Source organism: Ammospiza caudacuta, chromosome 23 (genome assembly GCF_027887145.1).
Source record: "Ammospiza caudacuta isolate bAmmCau1 chromosome 23, bAmmCau1.pri, whole genome shotgun sequence".
Taxonomy (NCBI): Eukaryota; Metazoa; Chordata; class Aves; order Passeriformes; family Passerellidae; genus Ammospiza; species Ammospiza caudacuta.
In genome coordinates, this window is record NC_080615.1 from 4,064,809 (window position 1) to 4,084,347 (window position 19,539).

General features: G+C 49.3%; 1 protein-coding gene across 1 annotated transcript in view; it reads left to right on the top strand.

Annotated features, from left to right (window-relative positions):
• The first annotated feature begins 202 nt into the window (after window positions 1–202).
• LOC131567388 (protein CEPU-1) overlaps window positions 203–19,539 on the top strand; it is a 390,343-nt gene continuing 371,006 nt past the window's right edge. The window contains exon 1 of the mRNA XM_058818975.1: window positions 203–304. Within this exon, the coding sequence (XP_058674958.1) occupies window positions 229–304 (76 nt within the window). The 5' untranslated portion in view covers window positions 203–228. The remainder of the gene's footprint in view (window positions 305–19,539) is intronic.

Genomic DNA, 19,539 nt, shown 5'->3' on the forward strand with positions numbered 1-19,539 from the left:
CCCCTTCCGACCCCCTTCCCCCCCCTTTTTTTTTTTCTTTTGGGTTTTTTTCCCCCCTCCCCCACCCTTCGGTGCTTTTTTCCCTTTTTTGTTTTTTTTTTTTTTTTCCCTTTCCTTTTTCCTTTCCCCCCCCCCCTCCCGCCCCTCTTCCTGCGCTTTGCTCCGGGAAAACGCTGGATTTTAAACCTCTCCCCGCCCGGCAGTGAGTGGGGAAGGAAAAGGAAAACCATGGCCCAGGCCAGAATGCACCACCCCGTCTCTTGGGTGATCTTCGCCGGGATGGCCGCGCTCCTCCTCCCCCAAGGTAGGGAACGCGGCGGGAGACGCAGCCCGGGCGGGCGGAGGATGCGCGGTCCCACAGCAGCACCCTCCGAGGGGCTGGGGGATGAAAACCCCCCAGAGCCGGGGTGAGGATCCCCCCAGAGCGGGGACAGAGCTGGGGAAGGGTCCCCAGCCCGCCGTGAAGTTGCGGGGGATGCGGATGCGGGTGCGGCGCAGGAATTCTCGGCGCACCGGGCTGGCGGCGGGGGGGACACCGCTCCTCTCCTGGCGTCCTGGTTATTTCTGCGGGTGCAGAAGGACTCTGCCATCCCAGCACGGTTCTGGCAGGATCAATGAGCCAACAGGCTGCGGGGGTGTCGGGGTTCCTCCGTGCTCCCCCCGCGCCTTTGCTTTTCCAGCAAGGTCGTCCGAAAAACTCGGTGCAGCCCCGCTGCCGCCGGGCTGGGAGTTGGGAAGCGCTGGTCCAGCCTGTCCCGAATCAGCACGGCTGCCTCCCCCCAGCCGGGGGACGGCGCTGGGAGGGGAGGGGGGGCTGTGCAAGGGGGAAAAAAAAGAGCAAAAAGCGATGGGAAAAGGAGGGGGGAAGAGGCGGCAGGAGCCAGCCCCATCTGGCCGGGAGCGCCGAGCCTGTCAGCTCGCGTTAGGCTCCTCGCAGCCATCTGGAGGGGCTGTGCGAGCGGGGTTTCCTCCACGGGAGGAGAGGATGGAGCCGCATCCTGCCCCGGGCCGCCGCGGGAGCTCGGGATGCGCAGGGGGATGTGCCGGGGGATGCTGCTGTGCCTGGAGCGGGGCTCCGGGGCGGGATGCGGGCACTTGCCGGGGACATGGATGCACCCCGTGGGGGGATGCAGGCGCTCCTTGGAGCAGGGATGCACCCCCGGGGCGGTGCGAGTGTTCCTGGGCGAGAGGGACGCACCCGGGGGATGTGGGGTCTCCTGAGGATGGATGCACCCGGCGGGGTGAATGCACCTCCATCTCCACAGCCGGATCCTGCTCCCTCTGCGTTGCTCACGGGAGGCTGGGGATGTCCAAAGCAGCCCAGGCTCGTCCCCCGTGTGCCGAGGAGCGCTGCAGCAGGAGCCGGGCGGGCTCGGGGTGTGGGGCTGGGGGTTGCGGGGTGCCCAGGGATGCTCACTGCGTGTCTCCCACCACAAACTTCTCTCTGCTGGGCAAACCGTGCCGGCTGCTGCGGGGGGAGAGCCCTCCGTGCCGTATCGACCGGCACAGGCTGCTTAACATGCACATCACACGGTGCCGAGGCATCGCTCCTCTTCGCCTTCCTCCCGCTCTCCGTCTCGCAGGGCTGCTGCTGCTGCCCGCCCGGCATTCCTGCATCCCTGGGGCTTCCCCGGCTCCCAGCCCTGCAGGGAACCCGGGCGGGTGTGAAGGGTCGGGGCTCCCCAGGAGAGGGATGGAGCTGCACCTTTCCCTCCTCACTTCTGCTGCTCGGAATTTGTGCCTAATTTGTTTTATTATTTCATTATTTTATCATTTTATCATTTTTTAATGCTTGCTTTGGGGCTCCTCACCTGGCTTCCTTGCAGTCTTATTCCATGCCTCTGGTTATCCTTCCTGCTTCCTCTCCAAGCTTCTAGATCAAAAAGTAGTTGGGTTTTTTATTTCTTTATTTATTATTTTTATAACTCTCCTGGGCAGCAGAGCAGTGGGGAGGAATGTGCTGACTCCCTAAGCCCAAAATCCCCCAATTCCCTGCACTTCAGGAACCTGATGTGGGTGCCAGAAGTCTCTGAGTCACTCTTGGACTGAGGGAAAGAAGGGAACCGCATTACTCCATGGTCTGGGGAGGACACAGGGCAGAGCTGTGGGGAATTGGGTGAAATATTGCCCAGAGCAACAAAAAGTTGGGGCCTTTTTAGGGCTGGGAGTTGCTGCATTGTTGGAGGGAAGAAGTCCCCTTGGGAGTTTTTCTTGCATAATTTTATTTAAGAGTAATTTAAAAAACCCCTCAAACACACCCTACAAATGATTTTGTATTTTAGCACAAACTTTTAAAGAGAGTTTTGAGAAAATTGGGTTCATTCAAGCCCAAGGTGATATTTAGGTTTGTATGCAGTGCTGAAAATCAGCAGTAATGTGCTTCTGCTTCATGAATTCTTCTGCTAATCCCAGCAGTTTTTGGAATTCATAACTTTTCCCCTTTGTTTGGTGTCCTGAAGTGGAGCTGGCTTGTGTTTGAAGACATGAAAATAATTGTCATGCAGGAAAACTGTGTTTGGCACAAACCTCCTCCAAATATCTCCAGAGATGCGTGCTGCCCTCTGCAGCAGCTCGTCCTCCTCTGGGTCATTTCCCTATTTCCAGCCAAACAAACAATAAGAAAAGTGATTTGTGAGTGTGCTTGAAAGGAAAGTGGAGCATGAAGTGGGATAATTCAGAGGCGTTTGACCACCTGCATTGGTGCAAACATCTGTGGGTCCTCTAAGTTTTGCAGATTCACTTTTGCGGAAATTCTGTAGATTTGTTGGATTTGTGGAATTGTGGCCCTAAAATGGGAGCTGTTGAGGGTTGTGTCCATCAGGAAGGAGCCTCCCGAGCCCTGGAATGTCCAGGGTGCTTGGACACCAAGGGAGCTGGAGAGGGAGGCTGGAGCATTTCTTGGAGGCTGCATCCCCTTGGGAAGGAGCTGTGGGTGTCCATTGCATCCACTCACAAGAAGGATGGAGCCAGAAAATGTCCAGCCACCACTTGGGGAATCAGAAGGGAAGAGGGGATGTTGCAGAGGGCTGGGATAGCCCCAGGCTTCGGGAAGTGAGTGGCAATTTGGCAACACAGCTCTCATTGTGTTTGCTCTGTGTCTTCTGTGTGATTTTTAAATAGCAGCAATGAAAATCCAAAATATCCTCACACAGGGCCCAGGCAGCAGAATTTTCCCTTCCCCCTTTCCTGGCTCAAAGCAAAGGGGTGTCCTCACATGTTCCCCATGTCCTTGACCCACAGCCCACCTGGATTTCTTGAGGAAGAGGCAAAAATCTCACCCAGCACTTGGGAGTGGAAGAGACAAGAAAACTCTTCACTCAGCCACGCGTAAAAGGATTAACCAGGCTAAAAGGTCATAGAAGATTTAGCTGGGCCTTTAGCATCAGTAAGCCAAGAATTATGGGAATTTGATTTACAAATTAGCATAAAGACCTTATTCTAATAAGCATACAAGCTGAAATAGGTATGTAAAATAATAGCATGTGTCAACATCCTACACAGAGCGTTCCTCATCCGAAAGAATTATTCGCTCGTTCGATGTGGCTGGGATGCAGATAATTCCCAAAGTGAGACAGGCTGTGCTGGTGTGTGATGGAAAGGCTGGATCTGACCCAGAGACACATCCACAAGGAGGAGGTGCTGGGTGCTTCCCCTCAGGAAGGACAGGATTTGGGATCTGGTTTGGGGCTAAGAAAAATTTGCTATCCCCAAAAAATGCTGTGCCCAAAAAATGCTATCTCAAAAAAGTGCCATCCCCCCAAAAATGTTGCCTCCAAAAAATGGTACATCCAGAAAATGCTGTGTCCAAAAAATGTTATCCCTGAAAAATGCTGCCCCCCAAAAATGATATCCCTAAAAAATGCTGTGCCCAAAAATACTACCCCCAAAAATGCTATCTCGAAAAAGTGCCACTCCCCAAAAAATTCTGCCCCCAAAAATACTGTCCCCAAAAAATGCTACACCCTAAAAATATCATCCCCAAAAAATGCTGTGCCCAAAAAATGCTGCCCCCAAAAATGATATCTCCAAAAAGTACTGTGCCCAAAAATACTACCCCCAAAAATGCTATCTCAAAAAATGGCCACCCCCCAAAAAATGCTGCCTCCAAATATACCGTCTCCAAAAAATGCCACACCCAAAAAATGTCATCCCCAAAAAATGCTGTGCCCAAAAATACTATCCCCAAAAAATGCTACTCCCAAAATATGCTATCTCAAAAAAGTGCTATCCCCCCAAAAAATGCTGCCCCCAAAAATACCATCTCCCAAAAATGCTACACCTGAAAAATGCTGTCCCCAAAAAAATGCTGTGCCCAAAATCCTATGAGAATTTTCTGTCAGTAGAGGGGCAAGGAGAAACCTTCTGCTACTCCCCAAAGATTCTATCCCCCAAAAATGCTGCCCCCCAAAACACCTATCCCCCAAGAAATGCTATCACCAAAAAACGTTGGCCCAAGAAAATTCTATCCCCAAAAAATGCCATCCCAAAAATCCTGTGAGAATTTTCTCTCAGTGGAGGGGTGAGGGGAAACCGCCTGCTACTACCAAAAATTCTATCCCCCAAAAATTCTATCCCCAAAAAATGCTGCCCCCAAAATATTCTACCCCCAGAATCCTGTAGAATTTTCTCTCAGTGGAGGGGTGAGGGGAATCCTCCTGGCAGCTCGTGCAGGAGGTAATTGCACTAATGAATGTGTATAAGAAAAATTACGTGTATCGACATCTTTTTGTGAATGCTCGGATTTATTGGTCCTCAGGAAAAATATTAGATGTGGTTAATAGTTATCACACAGGTCAATAAAACATGATATTCACCCCAACAGCAGAAAATAGCTTTTTAATAGGTAATAACAGTAATAATCAATAGCTACATGATTAGATAACCCAGTTATATGCAGTACATAAAAGGAGGGGAATGCACTCTGCCTGCTCGGAGCTGGATTTGGAGCGTGGCTGAACATCTGTCATTGCTGTTGATTCCCAGCAGGGCAGAGGAGGTATCAGCACCTCTGGAAATCAGGAACCACGTGGCATTAATTGGCACATTTTTAAAATTCATCAGAGCAAGCAGCAACCTGAGAAGACCTTTGGAAAGCAGCTGAGCTGTGCAAAACGCTGGAGGCACCCAAAATGCTGGGAAGGGATTTTGGTTTGGGTGGCGGAGCTGCAGGTGGGGTTTCTAAGTGTGTTGTCATCTTATTGCAGGGGTTCCATGCTGTTGTCTCCTTATCACAAAAGTTTCACACCTTCCTAGTGTTTCTCATGGACATCTCCTCAGAGCACTGACTCTTTCTTCTTCCCAAACTGACTCCAGTTCCTTTCTCAATACCACCCCACTCTTTATAGCATCTTCTTCTCATTGGTTACTGTTAAAGTCAGGCCAGCTCCTAATCTTTGATAATTGGCCCAGCTACAACTCCTTAGGGGTAAGAATACTTTCTACACTATCTTTATTTTCTTATATTCTATCCCCCTACACAAGTGTGGATTTCTGCTGCTTCCCTGGGAGCCTCCCTGTGCTGAGCTGGTTACACAGCAGTGGATTGGCAGGAGACAAGGAGGAGTAAAGCTGTTGTATTTGCTCTATGCTGAGATCTCAATGATAAAATTATCAAAATGATAAAAAACATGATCAAAATGATAAAAAAAATCGAAGTGAAATGGAAACTCCATTGTGTGAAATAAATTACCTTAGAGCACAGGAGGAGGTGCTGGAATAGGTTTGTGTAGTAGCTACACTAGGCTTAGGAGCCCCACTGGTGGACTGGAGATGTGTGAGGTCCTGTAAGTGCTGGCACAAATTTCAGGATGTGCAGTTGTTTCCTGGCATGAAGCACATGTGAACAAGTGGGTATGTGAGGAGGAAAAGATTATCCATCCCAGGTGTTCATGGCAAGGGTTTGGAGCTGCCTTGGAGTTGAGCAACAGGGGCAAAAATGAGCAAAAATGCCAGATTTGGGGATTCTATGGAAGCCCAGGTTGGTGTCCAGATGCTTCACATTTGGGATGAGCTTCATGGGTCAGAAGAAGATAAATATCAGTTTGATAAGCAGAGAGGATCAGGTGGGAGCTGGGAGCTTGGAAAAAACCTCCTCTGCTAAATCTGAGCTTCTGAGCCACCCTAGGGACCATCCCTCTGTGCAGGACTGGGGCTCTGGAGGCTGCAGCCAGTTTTGGGATATGCTTATGTTTAGAAAAGCTTCTTCTCCTTTCCCCACATAGGAATTTTGATCAGCAGAACAACCCTGGCTTGTGGTTTTTCCATCTTCCTTTAACTTACTCCTGAGATGAGTGCATTTGATATTAGAAGTGTCTGCTTTGTGTATTTTTCTTGCAGTTTTCACTTAAAAATACCTATATTGTGATTTCCTCCCCCATTTTATTTTTTCTCCATGGGGAAGGAATTGATCAGTTGACAGATTTAGGTCAGGTTAGTGAGCAGGGCTTGCTGTTTTCTGTGGTAAACCAGGAGTGGATGGGGAGAGCTCTTGCCAGGAAGCTCCAGTCAGACAGTGCAGGTGAATTTCAGTTTTCCTCAGCCTGGGAAACACCCCCTGAGGAGCAAATATTTGTCCATGGGGATCAGAAAAAAACCTTCATTTGTGTTTGTCTTTGCTTGCCAACTTCAGTAGTGGAAAGAAAGGGCAAAACTTTCCTTGCTTGTTCTCCACTTGAAGGGACAAGAGCTTTAAAGAGGGGAAATGGGATTTTTTGAGCATTCCTGTCATTCTCCTTTGATGGGCAGTGACAAATCTCCCGTTAGACTCAAACCTGATCCATCTCTGATGTTCATGGCAAAAGCTTCGAGCTGTGACTCAGACTTGGAGCTGAGCTCTTGGTTTCAAACAGGAGCCAAAATGAGCAAGGTGCCAGATTTGGGGATTTTGTAGAGGAAGTCCAAGCCATGCTTCTGTCTTCTGTTGCCAGCCAGCACCAACACATGGGTTTTTCATGCCTTTAGAAGCTTTTTATAGGAAAAAACAAAACAGGCTGGGAGAGCTGGGGGTGCTCACCTGGAGAGGAGAAGGCTCCAGGGAGAGCTCAGAGCCCCTGCCAGGGCCTGAAGGGGCTCCAGGAGAGCTGGAGAGGGACTGGGGACAAGGGATGGAGGGACAGGACACAGGGAATGGCTCCCACTGCCAGAGGGCAGGGATGGATGGGATATTGGGAATTGTTCCCTGTGAGGGTGGTGATGTCACAGGGTGCCCAGAGCAGCTGGGGCTGCCCCTGGAGCCCTGGAAGTGTTGAAAGCCAGGCTGGATGGGGCTGGGAGCCACCTGGGATAGTGGAAGGTGTCCTGTCCATGGCAGGGGATTGGAATAAGAGGATCTTTAAGATCCCTTCCCAACCCAAACCATTCTGTGATTCTACAAAAAACAGGATCACAAAGAGTAACCCTTTTGTCCCTGCGCCCCTTGGGGCACCCCAACCCCTGCATCCTGCAGGAACTGCATCCCAGCACATCTGGAACTGTGGCTGGCAGCTGGGGTGAGCTGCCACCTCCCTTCTCCTCCTCCACCTCCCCAAGCAGGCACCTTGCTCGTGGTCAATAATAAATCAGAGGTGCTGCCTTGCCAGGCTCTGCTCTCTGCTGCCAGGCGGCAGAGCACGGATTTTTGATGTGCTCAACAGTTAATATGTCTAATGCTGAAAGCTGTTGTAAATTAATTGACCTCTTGGCCCCCTTGTCCTGTTGACTGTTCCCACTGAAGACAGTGGTTGGTTCTTGGCATTCTTGCCCCCCTCCTCCACCTCCCAGTAATGCTTTGCTTGCTAATCAGGGCAGTCAGAAAAAGGAGCCTCGGCTCTGAAATGCTTCAGAGGAGCTGCATGGGCAGGTCAGGGTTCTGGGCATCCACTGTGCCTGAATTCCTGGTGGTCAGAGTATTCCCTTTAAAGCTCTGCATGGAACCCTCTGCCTTCCCACGGGGACAATGGGGATGGGGGTGCTGCCAGACTGGAAAGTCCCAGCACAGCCCCAAGGACCCTCTGGACGCGGATGGAAGGGGCACCTCTATGCCCTGGGTGAGCTGTGACTCACACCAGGTCATGGGGCTGGCTTGGAGGAAGGATGAAGGCAAATTCTCATTAGGGATTTTTTGGAAATTACAGAAAAAGATCCCAGAACAGTTTGGGTTTGAGCTTAAACCTCATCTCATTCCCGTGGTAATCACATATCCTCTGAACACAAAGAGACATAGCTGTTCCAGGATTTTCCTGGGAAGCTGTGAGAAGCTGTGGGAAAGTTCAGAGAAAGAATTAAAACAATTATTATCTCTTTTTCTGTAAACGTTGTTTATAGATATGATTCTCCAGAGTGTGCTATTCATAGTTCACCAACAGGAGAGAGAAGATTCCTAAAGGCCAATCAGGTCTTAGGTCCACCATTGTTTCTGTAAGAACTGTGGATTTCTAAATAAAGTGTTTTTCATGCTTTCTGATGATGGAGTCTCTGTATCACCTTTGGCTGTCCCTGATATCCCTTTAGAGACACATTTCACCCTCTACCATGGCAGGAACACTTTCCACTGTCCCAGGCTGCTCCAAGCCCCATCCAACCCAGCCTTGAGGGACTGGTGTATTTTCCTTGCAAACTGCTGATCCTGGAAACCCTGATTTAGCTTGGAAAGGAGCTTGGAAAACCACAAATGCTCAGTCCACAGGGCTTGTTCGTGTCCTCCAGTGACTCATGGTGGGAGAGAGAGAGAGCAGCTGCTAAGGAGTGGGAAATGCCACAGGAAATTGTGTAATATTAGAAACGAAGCAGAATGTTTCAGGTTTTTCTAATTCCAAAATGAAATAATAATTAAAAAAAGAACAATCACCAAATTCCCAGTGAAAGCAAATTCTGGGAAGAGTGAGGATTGATTTTTGAAGCATTTTCTTCGGAGCTCGCTGAGGCTTTATATACAAAGTTGTGAAGTGATTTAGAAAAAAAAAAAAAAAGAGCTCCAAAGGCCGTGTTCCAGCAGTATCAAAGAGCCTGGAGTCTCCAGCCTTGTTCCATTTTGTATTGTTATTTCTTCAAAACAGATCCTTTGCTAATGTTTCCATTTTACTAGAAACAGAATTCTTGATTTAAAGAACTGGTTTGAAAGCCAAACCTGACCTGCCTCACTGGAAGCGTGACAGGCCCACAGAGCAAAGCAAGGTTCATTAGTGCCATAATATTCTCTTTCTTTTTTTGGTGTTTGGGGCTTTTTTCCCTCTCTTAGAGGAGTTATCTGGTGAATAGCACTTGGTTCCTGGCTTGGTTTGGGTGTTTTTAGCTTTTATTCCCTTTCCACAGGACAGATGGTATTTAGAGATCAGAGGGTGCCTCCGTTAGACTTTTACTTTTCCAAAGTCAATTCCCAAAGGCAGCACTGGGGTTTTTGATAGCGGGCCAAGGTGCAGGAGAGCGGCAGGGCTGGCTGGCACGGGGTGAATTTGGATTTAACATGAGTGACATCTCTCTTAATGAAGCTCTTTTTGGAACAAAGCTGGCGAGGAGCAGGATCCGTGATCCATTAGAGGCCGGGGTAGTGGCAGAGCCAAAACTGCCTTGTCACTGGAGACAACATGAAAAAAAAAGTGTATTATTTATTGTTTACTTTTTGTGCCGCTTTTCTGCACGTCAATGCTTCCCATTGTATGTTTTGGGCTTCAAAACCTGACACCACATTAGAAACCATCTCCAAAGCCCCCAAATAATGCATAAACTATGATTATTCCTTCTGATCCACTTGTGTTTATGTAAATGGCTGGAAAAGCGTTTTTCAGCTTATTTCAGAAGCTTAAGGGATTCATACCAAGCCTATTATTGAAAAATCAGAAAGTGAAAAGCAACTTCTGAGACAAGGAATTAGCAACTCAATGGCAGCGCTGGGGCTGCGGGGTCTGGCTGGACCACAGATGGGAATTCCCTTGGGATTCAAAAATCCAGTAGGTTTGGGGGGATTTGAGGGGAGAGGGGGCTCAGAGGAGGTTTGGGGTCAATCCAAAGGGATGAGGGGCTGCAGGGGGAGCTGGGGCACAAACCATTGGTGCTGCTGGGGATGCTGGTCGGGGTTTTGGGGGATGAAGCCCCCAAGCACTTGCGGAATTATCTCTTGCACCCACGGGTGGGAAGGGGCTGGCAGTGCCATCCTTGCTCCATCCAAACCTTTTCCTCTGTCCCAGGAGAGCTGGGACCAGATGCAGGTTCTCTTTGGGCTCCATCCCGTTCCAGCCAGCCCTGCAGCATCTCATCCCTCCTCTCCTGCTGCCTTTTTTCCCCTGGTTTGGTCCCTTTCCCCCTTCCTTATGTTAATTTCCCACCTGAGCACCAAGTACTTTATAAATAGCAAATCTGAAATGAATTTCCTAGCAGCAATCATTATCTCCCTCGACAGCCATTAAACATTCACACAAGCAGAGCAAAATGACAAAGGGGATTGATTTTTACAGTATGTTGGGGGGAGGTAGGAGAAAGGAAATATGTTGACAAGGCTTTTTTTTTGCCTTATTTCCCCCCTCTCTCCATTCTCCCCTCCCTTCCACATCCTCTGTCTTGGTGGAAATCAAAATCACCCTTTCAGAGATCGGGTTGGGAGGGGATGAGAGACAGTGAAGTTGGAAATAAATAACAATAAATTAAAAAAAAAAAAGAGAAAAACAAAAAGCAGCAAGTTCTTCTTCAAGCAGCAACCTCTGCTCCCTTCCTCTGCAGCCCCTTGCTCCGATCCGCTGGCCATGTACAACTGGTAAACATGAAGTTGGTTCCGTGGCCTGGCTGTGGAGATGAATATGTCAGAGCTAATGCCTGTGAAGATGGAGGGGTGGGCTGCAGGGAAAGGGGGGGCCCAATCTGGGAGCCTGCTCAGCAGAATAAATGTGTTGATGCAATCGTTGGGAGCGGGCGAGCCGCGGCCGAATGAGGCACTGTAGCTGAAAATTTAACTTTGATTTCAATTTTCATATTTGTCAGCAATAATTAGATTCAAGAAATGTTTTTGCCGCTGTTCTAAAATACTAATAAGTAGGAGCCTTTGTAGTATGGCTAATGGAGCCTTTTTTTTCCTAGTGGGCTAGAAAAATTCTATTAAAGGGAAAAGTCATACTATATTACTGTGCTTCAACATGCAGTGGCTCTGCTGCCACAGGAATATCTCTGCTGGGAAACACTGCAGGGATGATGCTGGGACTGGTTCCTGTGGCTGGGATTGGGCAGGACCAGAGGGGACCCCCCACACCAAACTGGGCAGGGGGTGATGCTCTGAGGGGCTTTGGGAAGCTTTTGAGCTGCTCATGGGGTGATACCCCAGTGGCTCTCACCCAGCAGGTTTTGGCCAATTGTTTTGGTGTTCCCATTTCCCTTTGGGTTTGAAGCCTTGGATCAATGAGGAATTTCCCCTTGTTGGCTCTGCCAAAGGCAGAAAGCTCCTTACACCCCTCCCCAGCCTGCAGGGTGGATTTCCTTGGCAGCACTGCCAGGTTTTATCCCAGGGAGATGCCGGCAAGGAAAGTGATATTAAATTTGCTGGCGATATGCAGAGCAAATGGGGAAGCTCTAAGTTGTGTCATTCTCAAGTTACTTCAGCCTATTAAGCAAACAAAAGCACTTGTGGAGTGAGAAATGGAAATGGCCAACGTGGCCCGATTAATCCTGGAAGTACAATTCCATTAATAAGCCAGCTTTTAATAGGTGGCTCTTTCCAGGAGCTGCTGGGACGAAGAATTGATGTATTCACTGTAATTGTATTGCAACTAATAGGATCAGAAGAAAATTGTACGGAGAACTTATTCCTTTGCCACCATATTCCAATCAGTTGAAATAATACAGGAGGGCCCAGCATGGTAATGAGACTTAAATCTAAACAGGGATATTTTAAATTTTAGTGTGTATGGAGGGGAGTTGGCTTGTGCTTTTTCTTCCCCATAGATTGGGCAGAAATAAAAAGAAATAAAAGAGAAGTTCAGAGAGGTGCTGGAGGAAATGGGAATCCCAATCCCAGTGGAAATGCTCCATGGTTGGGTGCTGGGGCTGGGATGTGGCTGCTGGTGCAGAGCTGTGCCAGCTCAGCCTCTCTCCTGAATGCTAAGGGGGTGTCTGGATGCCCAGGGATGGCACTGCCCCCTTGGCACCTCACCCAGAGCCTTTTGTTCCCGTCATTGGCAGCGAGAGGAGCTTTCCCTCTCTGCAGTGGCTGTGGTTCACTGGCAGAGCTCATTAACGAGCCTCAGGTCCTCCCTCCATTCATCGCCCGTTTATTCCCTCCTCCACCTGCAGGCTCTGATGGTTTGCTGATCCTTTCTTCCCAAGGAACTCCTGCAAAAACCCCACCTTCTGCTTTAGGGAGCAAATGTACCTTTGTGTGGCTGTGGCTCTGGGCCCCCGTGGGCTGCAGAGAGGGATTTGGGCTTTAATCCACGAGTGTCTCTCCAAGGGACCTTGGAGGAGAAGAGCTGTGCAAATCTCAGGCAGGCTGGGTGGCTCAGCACATGCGAGGTGATGCACAGCAGTGCCCCAGGATGCACATCTCCACAATATCAATGGAATTGTGGAATGATGCAATTAAAGCAAGGGAAATACCAATGTGGGAGCTGCCTGACCCAGAATCTGTGCGGCACATGATTACTGGAGCTGTAGCTCGGCCATGAGAAGTTTGCATTCACTTTTTGTCTGTTCATCACTGGTTCGGGGCTGTTTGTTTTTCACTCCTCCTCCCTATTTGTATGCATGCTCTGACCCTGCTTTGGTAACAGGCTAGAGAGTAAATAGAAAGGGGAGGGGAAAAAAAAAGGCAAGGGGAAAAAAAAGCCAAGGCACAGTTCAGCTCAAATCCCCAAGGAAACAGATGTGATTGCCTTCCAGAAATGGCTCCAATAAGGCCAGAAAGGAATATTGCTTTTATAGCTTTTGGGATATAAAACATTTAGAAAATGTGATTGACTGGTAGTGCCTAACTTGTCATTTATCCATTTCTCCCTCCACCCAAACACAGCAGTATCCTCAGACGGACTCATTTCCACCTTTTCTTGGCTTTGTGCCCCTTTCCTATGTGTGACACACGCGCACACCCATGTGTCCTTGCATGCTGAGCTGTGTGCACACACAGGCACGTGTTCCCCCACGCTCCTGGCTCCTTGTCCCTGTGTCATGGATTTATCATCGTTCTGCTAAGCACTCAAACTCCTGTGGCTATTTATAATTAATGCTCAGAAACCTGCCAATCCATTTAATGACACCAGGAGGTCACGGCCTCCCTTATAGCTTCCCATTAATCACCATTAGAACAGTTCTGGGTTTTTTACGTTCTTTTAAAATGTTAATTCACCTTTATAATGCTCCTTTCAGCTCTGACTGTAAAGGGATACTCTGCAGTCACTCCAGACTGTCTTGCAAGTGTGTGCAGGTGAAAGGCTCAGTGGGACAATTGCACTTGATAAAGTCTCTTGGATGTCTCCCGCTGGAATGAATCACACTCGCAAGCTCTGCCAGATGGGGTTTCTGCACTGCCCTCTGCCGCCGGCTCCTCGCACGGTGCTGGCGCCGCTCCCTCCCTGCCGGCTCCATCCCTCACCACTCCTCCCTCCTGAACCACAGGATCACAGAATCCTGGGGTGGCTTGGGTGGCGAGGGACCTTAAAAATCCTCTGGTTCCATGGTCCAATACTCTGGTTCCATGTTCCAATCCTCCGGTTCCATGTTCCAATCCTCTAGTTCCAGGACATGCCAAAATCTGTCATGGTTTGGAAAGACACGAGTCTGCTAAGGAAGGCAGGAGCCTCCCCTGAACTGGAAAATGTAAAACCACCCCCCCCCCTCCAAATTGTTATAAATTTGAAATTAAGGGGCTCTCAGGCAAAAAAATATGGGTGAAGGAATAATGGTTCTTTAATAGGGAAGAAAATAAAAAAATAAAATAAACAATGTAGTAAATTAAACCAACACTGACAAAGTCAGAACTCAACCTGACTCCCTGTGGGTCAGGGTGTTGGCAGCAGTCCCATTGGAATTGTGGCTGCAGCCCTCCTGAAGTGCCAGGTGTGATTCCCCACGTGGAATGAGCTTATCCATGCTGGCACAGAGCTGGCTCTGCCAGGCTGTGTTTGGGCACACCTTTACTGGGAAGGTTTTTAGATCTGAAGTGGGCTCATGCACAGTTTGGCTTTATGGGTTCTGGTGTCTTGGTTTGGGTGGAGCATCCATCTCATCCCTTGCGAAAGTTAACAAAAATCCCAAAAAATCCCAATTCCCAGAGAGCAGGGCTGCTCCCATTGGCGAGTCCATCTCTTTCCTGCCAGTGCCCTGGGAGCCTCCAGCCCTTGTTGTGTGTCCCAAAGCACCCCCTGCCATGGTCACAGCACAGGGCATCAGCAGTGATGTCTAGAGGCAGCTTGGTGGAAGGAAAACTCCGGGTGCAATCTGGTACCTTTGGCATCAGTTCCTCTTCAGTAGCCTCCTCCTGGCTCGTGGTTGGAAGCAATCATCCCTCTCCAAAGTCAATCTGTGCTTGCCACCAATGGGAATGGCTCCAAGGCAGTGCAATCCTGATCCAGATTGGGGTGTTGATCCTTTTGGGAACAGTCCCATGGCCCCATGTGAGCTGTGGGGACTTCTCACAGCTCTGGGTGCCAAAGCTCCAGAGGGTCCCATGATTTCTGCTCTGTGCTCATCCAAGAGGGGAGAAGGCAACACGGACACCCAGTTCCTTTGGTGGGAAGCATGCACAGCCCTATGTGTGCTCAAGGAGGGCAAAAATTCATGCTGGCCTCTCTGTTTGGGTGAAATAGGATCACTCCTGCTCCTTTGGAGACTTCTGGTCTGGGTGAGAGCCGAGCCCAGGCCCGTTTCTCTGAGTAAATACGCCAGCAGCATTTGGCTTAGTGAACTGTGGCTTTTAATAAATGGCTCTTATCTTGCTGAAGTGCTGCTAAATTGTCAGGATTTAAAATTAGCCTAATAGATTTGTGGGCGATGTTTTATTCACTGGTTAGTTGGAAAGAGATGGAGGGGGGGGGGAGAGATGGCTCCACCCAGTTCTCCCTGAATTATACCCGAATTACTTATTTGTTTGGGCCGAAGGGGAAATGTTCTGGATTAATGTGCAATGCCTCAGCACCTGACTTAATGAGAATTTAGAGACCTATCCCAAACTGATAGTCTCCCATTAATCACTTGGTGGCCCCTCTGCTTTGCTGTCCCTGGGATGTATTTTTTGTGGTGGTGGTAGGGTTATGGTACCCACTGCTGCTTGCCAGGAAAAGGGGATGGGGATGGACAACAGAAGTTTTTAGGTGCTGTGGTGGCTTCCAGGATGATTTCTTACATCTTTGCTCTGTGTTGAGTTGAAGTAGATCCCATAGATCTCTGTCTACACCACACCTACCTGTACAACTTGAGTTCTTGAGCATGAAGTTGAAGTTGCTCAGCTTGTGGTACATCCCATGAACTTCCATGAGCCACTTTGCCTGCATTTCTTTTGGCAAAGCTGAGCTGGTTATGATCCTGTTGACAGTTTGGAGGCATATGGAGAGTCAAGGCAGAACAGCGTCTTATAATAGAGTAAAATGGGATCTGGTTGGGATGAAAGATGCCAGGGAAATGTCAATCACTATCATTATCCTAACAAACTGCTGTACCTGCAGAGATGATAATAATATTTAGCAATTATATGGCACGTAACAAGCTCAAACAGCACAGACTGCAGCTAATTAAATCTCCCAAGACTTCCTTTGGGTGGGTGATTTCCTTAGAGCATGGACCAGCTTCTCAGAGTATTTAGTGAGAAGTTCTGGCACTTCTTCCGCATTTCACAGGAAGGGAAGGGTGGTCCTGCTGGAAATCCATGCAGTGAGGGTGGTGGGGTCAGTCCTGGCACTGTGTTGGGCTGTTTGCTCCATTAGGAGGTGTTGGGTGGCCTTGACTTGATCACCCAGATGGCCAAAGGTGTTTGGATGTGTTGATGTGCTTTTCCTCATCCTTTTTGGAATTGGGGAGAGTTTGGGTGCTGGACACCCAGATGAGGACCCCACCAGCACCCCTTGGTGAAGCAGAGGTGCTGGTACAGATGGTTTTCAGGGCTGGACAGTCAGAGGGTGTTTTCTCCGGTGCCTGCTTTGCTGTGCTGCTGCTCTTTCCCTCTTGGTTCATCATTCCCCATCCCATCTCGAGCAAGCTGCATCCTCACAAACCCTTCTGGAGGGTGACACATCAACCAGCATCCCTGGTTTGGCTGGGCCATCCAAGATCACTATTGGAATTTAATACCAATATAGCCGGATGGAATGTGCCTGGGCTCCTCTGGCCTTGCTGCTTGACCAGAGGTGGCAGCTGTGGTGGTTTCACCTCAGAGACACTTTTGGCTGGCTGGGTGCTGCAGCTGGGTGCTTGGGACAAGTCCATGCCTGCAGGAGCTCAGGTTTCCCTCTGCCAGAGAAGCTTTAAGGCCATGGTGAAGGAAAGGAGTCGGTTCTGATGGAGGGTTTAGATGCAGAGCTTTATTCTGGCCCACAGGCCTCTGAATGCAGCACCAGCTCCAACAGAACTCCCTGAGCCCGTGGTTGCTGTCTCTTTGAACCCCGGGAGAGGGACAGGGAAGGGGCAGGGAGCCACCAAGCAGGGACAGGAGGGACAAAGGGACAAAGGACACCTGGATGGCCCAGTGCCCCCCAGGGTTGAAAGGCATCTTTTGAACTTTGCCAATCACTCGACGCCCTTGCTGGAATGCCAGGATTGATGGACAGCACTCAGCAGGGTGCAAGGGAGGGGAAGGGAGAGGTGATTGGCACACCTGGAGAAGGAACTGGGATAGGTGAGACAGGCTATTACATCGCACTGCAACAGATCACAATGACAGAAAGCAAGACTTGGAACGTTTCCCCATTTGTGGTGCTCTCATCTCTCCCTTCCTGGCAAGCAGCAGGTGAACCCTACCTGGATCCAGCCAGGCTTCCTGAGCCCTGCCCAGTGCATGTTGCTCCAGCCCAGGCAGCCCCTGGTGTCCCTGTAACTTTGTGAAGGTCAGCATTGGTGTCTGAAGTGGAAGCAAGGCGTGATGCACAGTGTCAGCCATAAAGGAAATGTTGTATATAAAAGATAAGTTTTTTTTCTTTTCTTGTGGCAGAGGAACAAGGCGCCGAGTTCATTTAGCATTCATAAAGTCTTGCTTTGGAAACGCCTTTAAGTACTGCTGAGGGAGACTTGAAGGAGCATGTTTGAGAGTCAAATGCACATCTCCTTGGGCTCTCCTTTCATCTGCTTTAAAAAACACAATCTTTTTTTTTAATCTTTTTTTTTCCCCCTCTGTAAAAATACTAATCTTCTCCAACAGCAGCAGACACCCAGGGTGCAGGCGCTTGGCAATTAGCTCAGTGAACAGAATAAGTGAGGAGCAGAGGGAAGGGGGGACTCAGCCAAGGACCTGAGGACGCTGAAATCCTGAAATCTTGCCTGCTAATTAGGAGGCAGCACAGGATGGGGCCTGGGTAATCCAGGTGCTGAGTCACAACAGCCCAGTGTGCTGTCCACTCGGGTGGCAACGTGGCTCTTTGTCATCCTCTGGGCTGAGAGGAAGGCCCACCAGGGAATTTGGGTCTTGGGCTGGGCAAGAGTCCAAGGGGATGAGGTGAGGATGAGTCTGGCTTGATTTACGACCTGGCAAGAGTAGTCCTGATTCTGAGCAGGTCACGAGTAGCTGTTGGGAGAAACATGTGGAGGTTTTGGCGTGATTCCTCCTTGGAATCTTGGCCAACACTTGGAGTGGAGTGTCCATCCTCCAGAGGCTGGGCTTTCCCTCACAGAGAGTCATCTTCTTGGAGTTGGTGTCAGCGTGGAAATTCAGTGCATGATTCTGTTCCCCTCGCAGGAGCTGAGGCAGAAGGAGAGAGACAAAAGCAACAAGGGTTGTCGTCATCCAGACTTCTTCAGCTTGTGAAGAGCCAACTTCTTGGGAAGTGTCAGATGGGCAGAAGTTCAGCTGAGCCCCTTCTTTTGGCTGAAACTTTTCTTGTCCTTGAAATCTCTCTCCTTCTCTCTTCACTTGAGGGAAGGGAATTTGCTGTGATGGAATATGTTGTCTTGTGGCTTTTTATGAAAACAGCACATGTCACTGCCCCTGTTTCCTGGAGCCAAAGGATATGGCTGGATTTCAAAAAGAAAAGGACTGGATGATTTCATTATTGCTAACAACTGTTCCCACCAAGATAAGGGCAGTCTAATCACATTCCCTGTGAAGAAGTACCAGGGGAACCAAAGGGGAACATTTCCATTTGATCTTCCTCGTTGTCTTGTGTGTTTTGGTCCTCTTCGGTGCTGAGCAGTGCCAGGAGCAGGCTGTGAGGCTGAGGGGATTTGGGGGAGTCGAGGCAGCAGTTCGTGGTGCAGTGTCCTGGTTATCAGGGGTGTCCCAGGCTGGAGATGCTCTGCCAGCAGCTGCCTCCACATCAGGATTTATTTCAGTGCCCGCCTGCAGTCAGGGCTGGAATTCCACATCCCAAACTCTTTGAGCGGAGCCTGAGCTGATGAAGGAGGCTGAGCACTGAGCAGAGAGGGAGTTTCCAGCTTTTTATTTTTTGATTTGCAAGTTGCCCAGAAGAAAAGTGCCACCTCCTTCAGAAAAAAAAAAAAAAAAAAAAAAAAAAAAAATCAGCTCTTATGGCTAATGAATTTGCTTTTCTTAATTATGTTTCTCAGATTCCTGATGTAGATTCCCCTGAGAACTGATCCATAGCTGAAAACCCCCTCTGCAGTGATGTCTTGGTTTGGAAAGCCAGGAGTCTGCTAAGGAAGGCAGGAGCCTCCCCTGGAATGGAAAATGTAAACCCTCCCCACCCCTCTGAATTGCTATAAATTTTAAATCAAGGGGCTCTCAGGCAAAAATATGGGAGCAGGAATAACAGTTCTTCAATAGGGAAGAAAAAAAATAAAAGGATAAAATAAACTATGCAGTACACTAAAACAGCTAAAACAACAGAGTCAGAACCCAACCTGACACCCTGTGGGTCAGGGTGTTGGCAGCAGTGCCATTGGAATTGTGGCTCAGCCCTCCTGCAGTGTCAGGTGTGGTTCTGTTGGAGCGAGGGGGGTCTGTAGAGAAGGATATATTCTTCTTCTGAAGATCCAGTGGAAGGAGTGGCAGCTGCTGTTCCTCTGAGGAATCCAGTGGAGAAGCCGTGCTGGTGTCTCAAAAACCTCTGGATTATATCTGGGTAGCAATGCTTGGCTCCTCCCTCTGGGCTCACATCTCCCAGTGGGATGCTGTAGTTCTTATCAGCCATGCAGTGACATTCAATAGCTGTTATCAGCAGATGTCCCCTCCCAAGGGAGGTGGGAATGTGGTCACTCAAAGAGAGAGATAAGGCAAACTGCCCACTTGACAAAGATAATCTGCCATACAGATGGAAACTGAAAATGTCTTGTATTGCAGTCTTCAACAAGTGAGCATGCTCCATCTTTAGCTGCCAGGAGGTGATGCTGACCATGGAGCAGCCCAGGTGCAGGGGGAGGGCAGAGTCAGGATTGGAGGGATCAGTTTTTGGTTGTGTCCCCTGCTCCACTCCACTGCCTGCAGGGAGT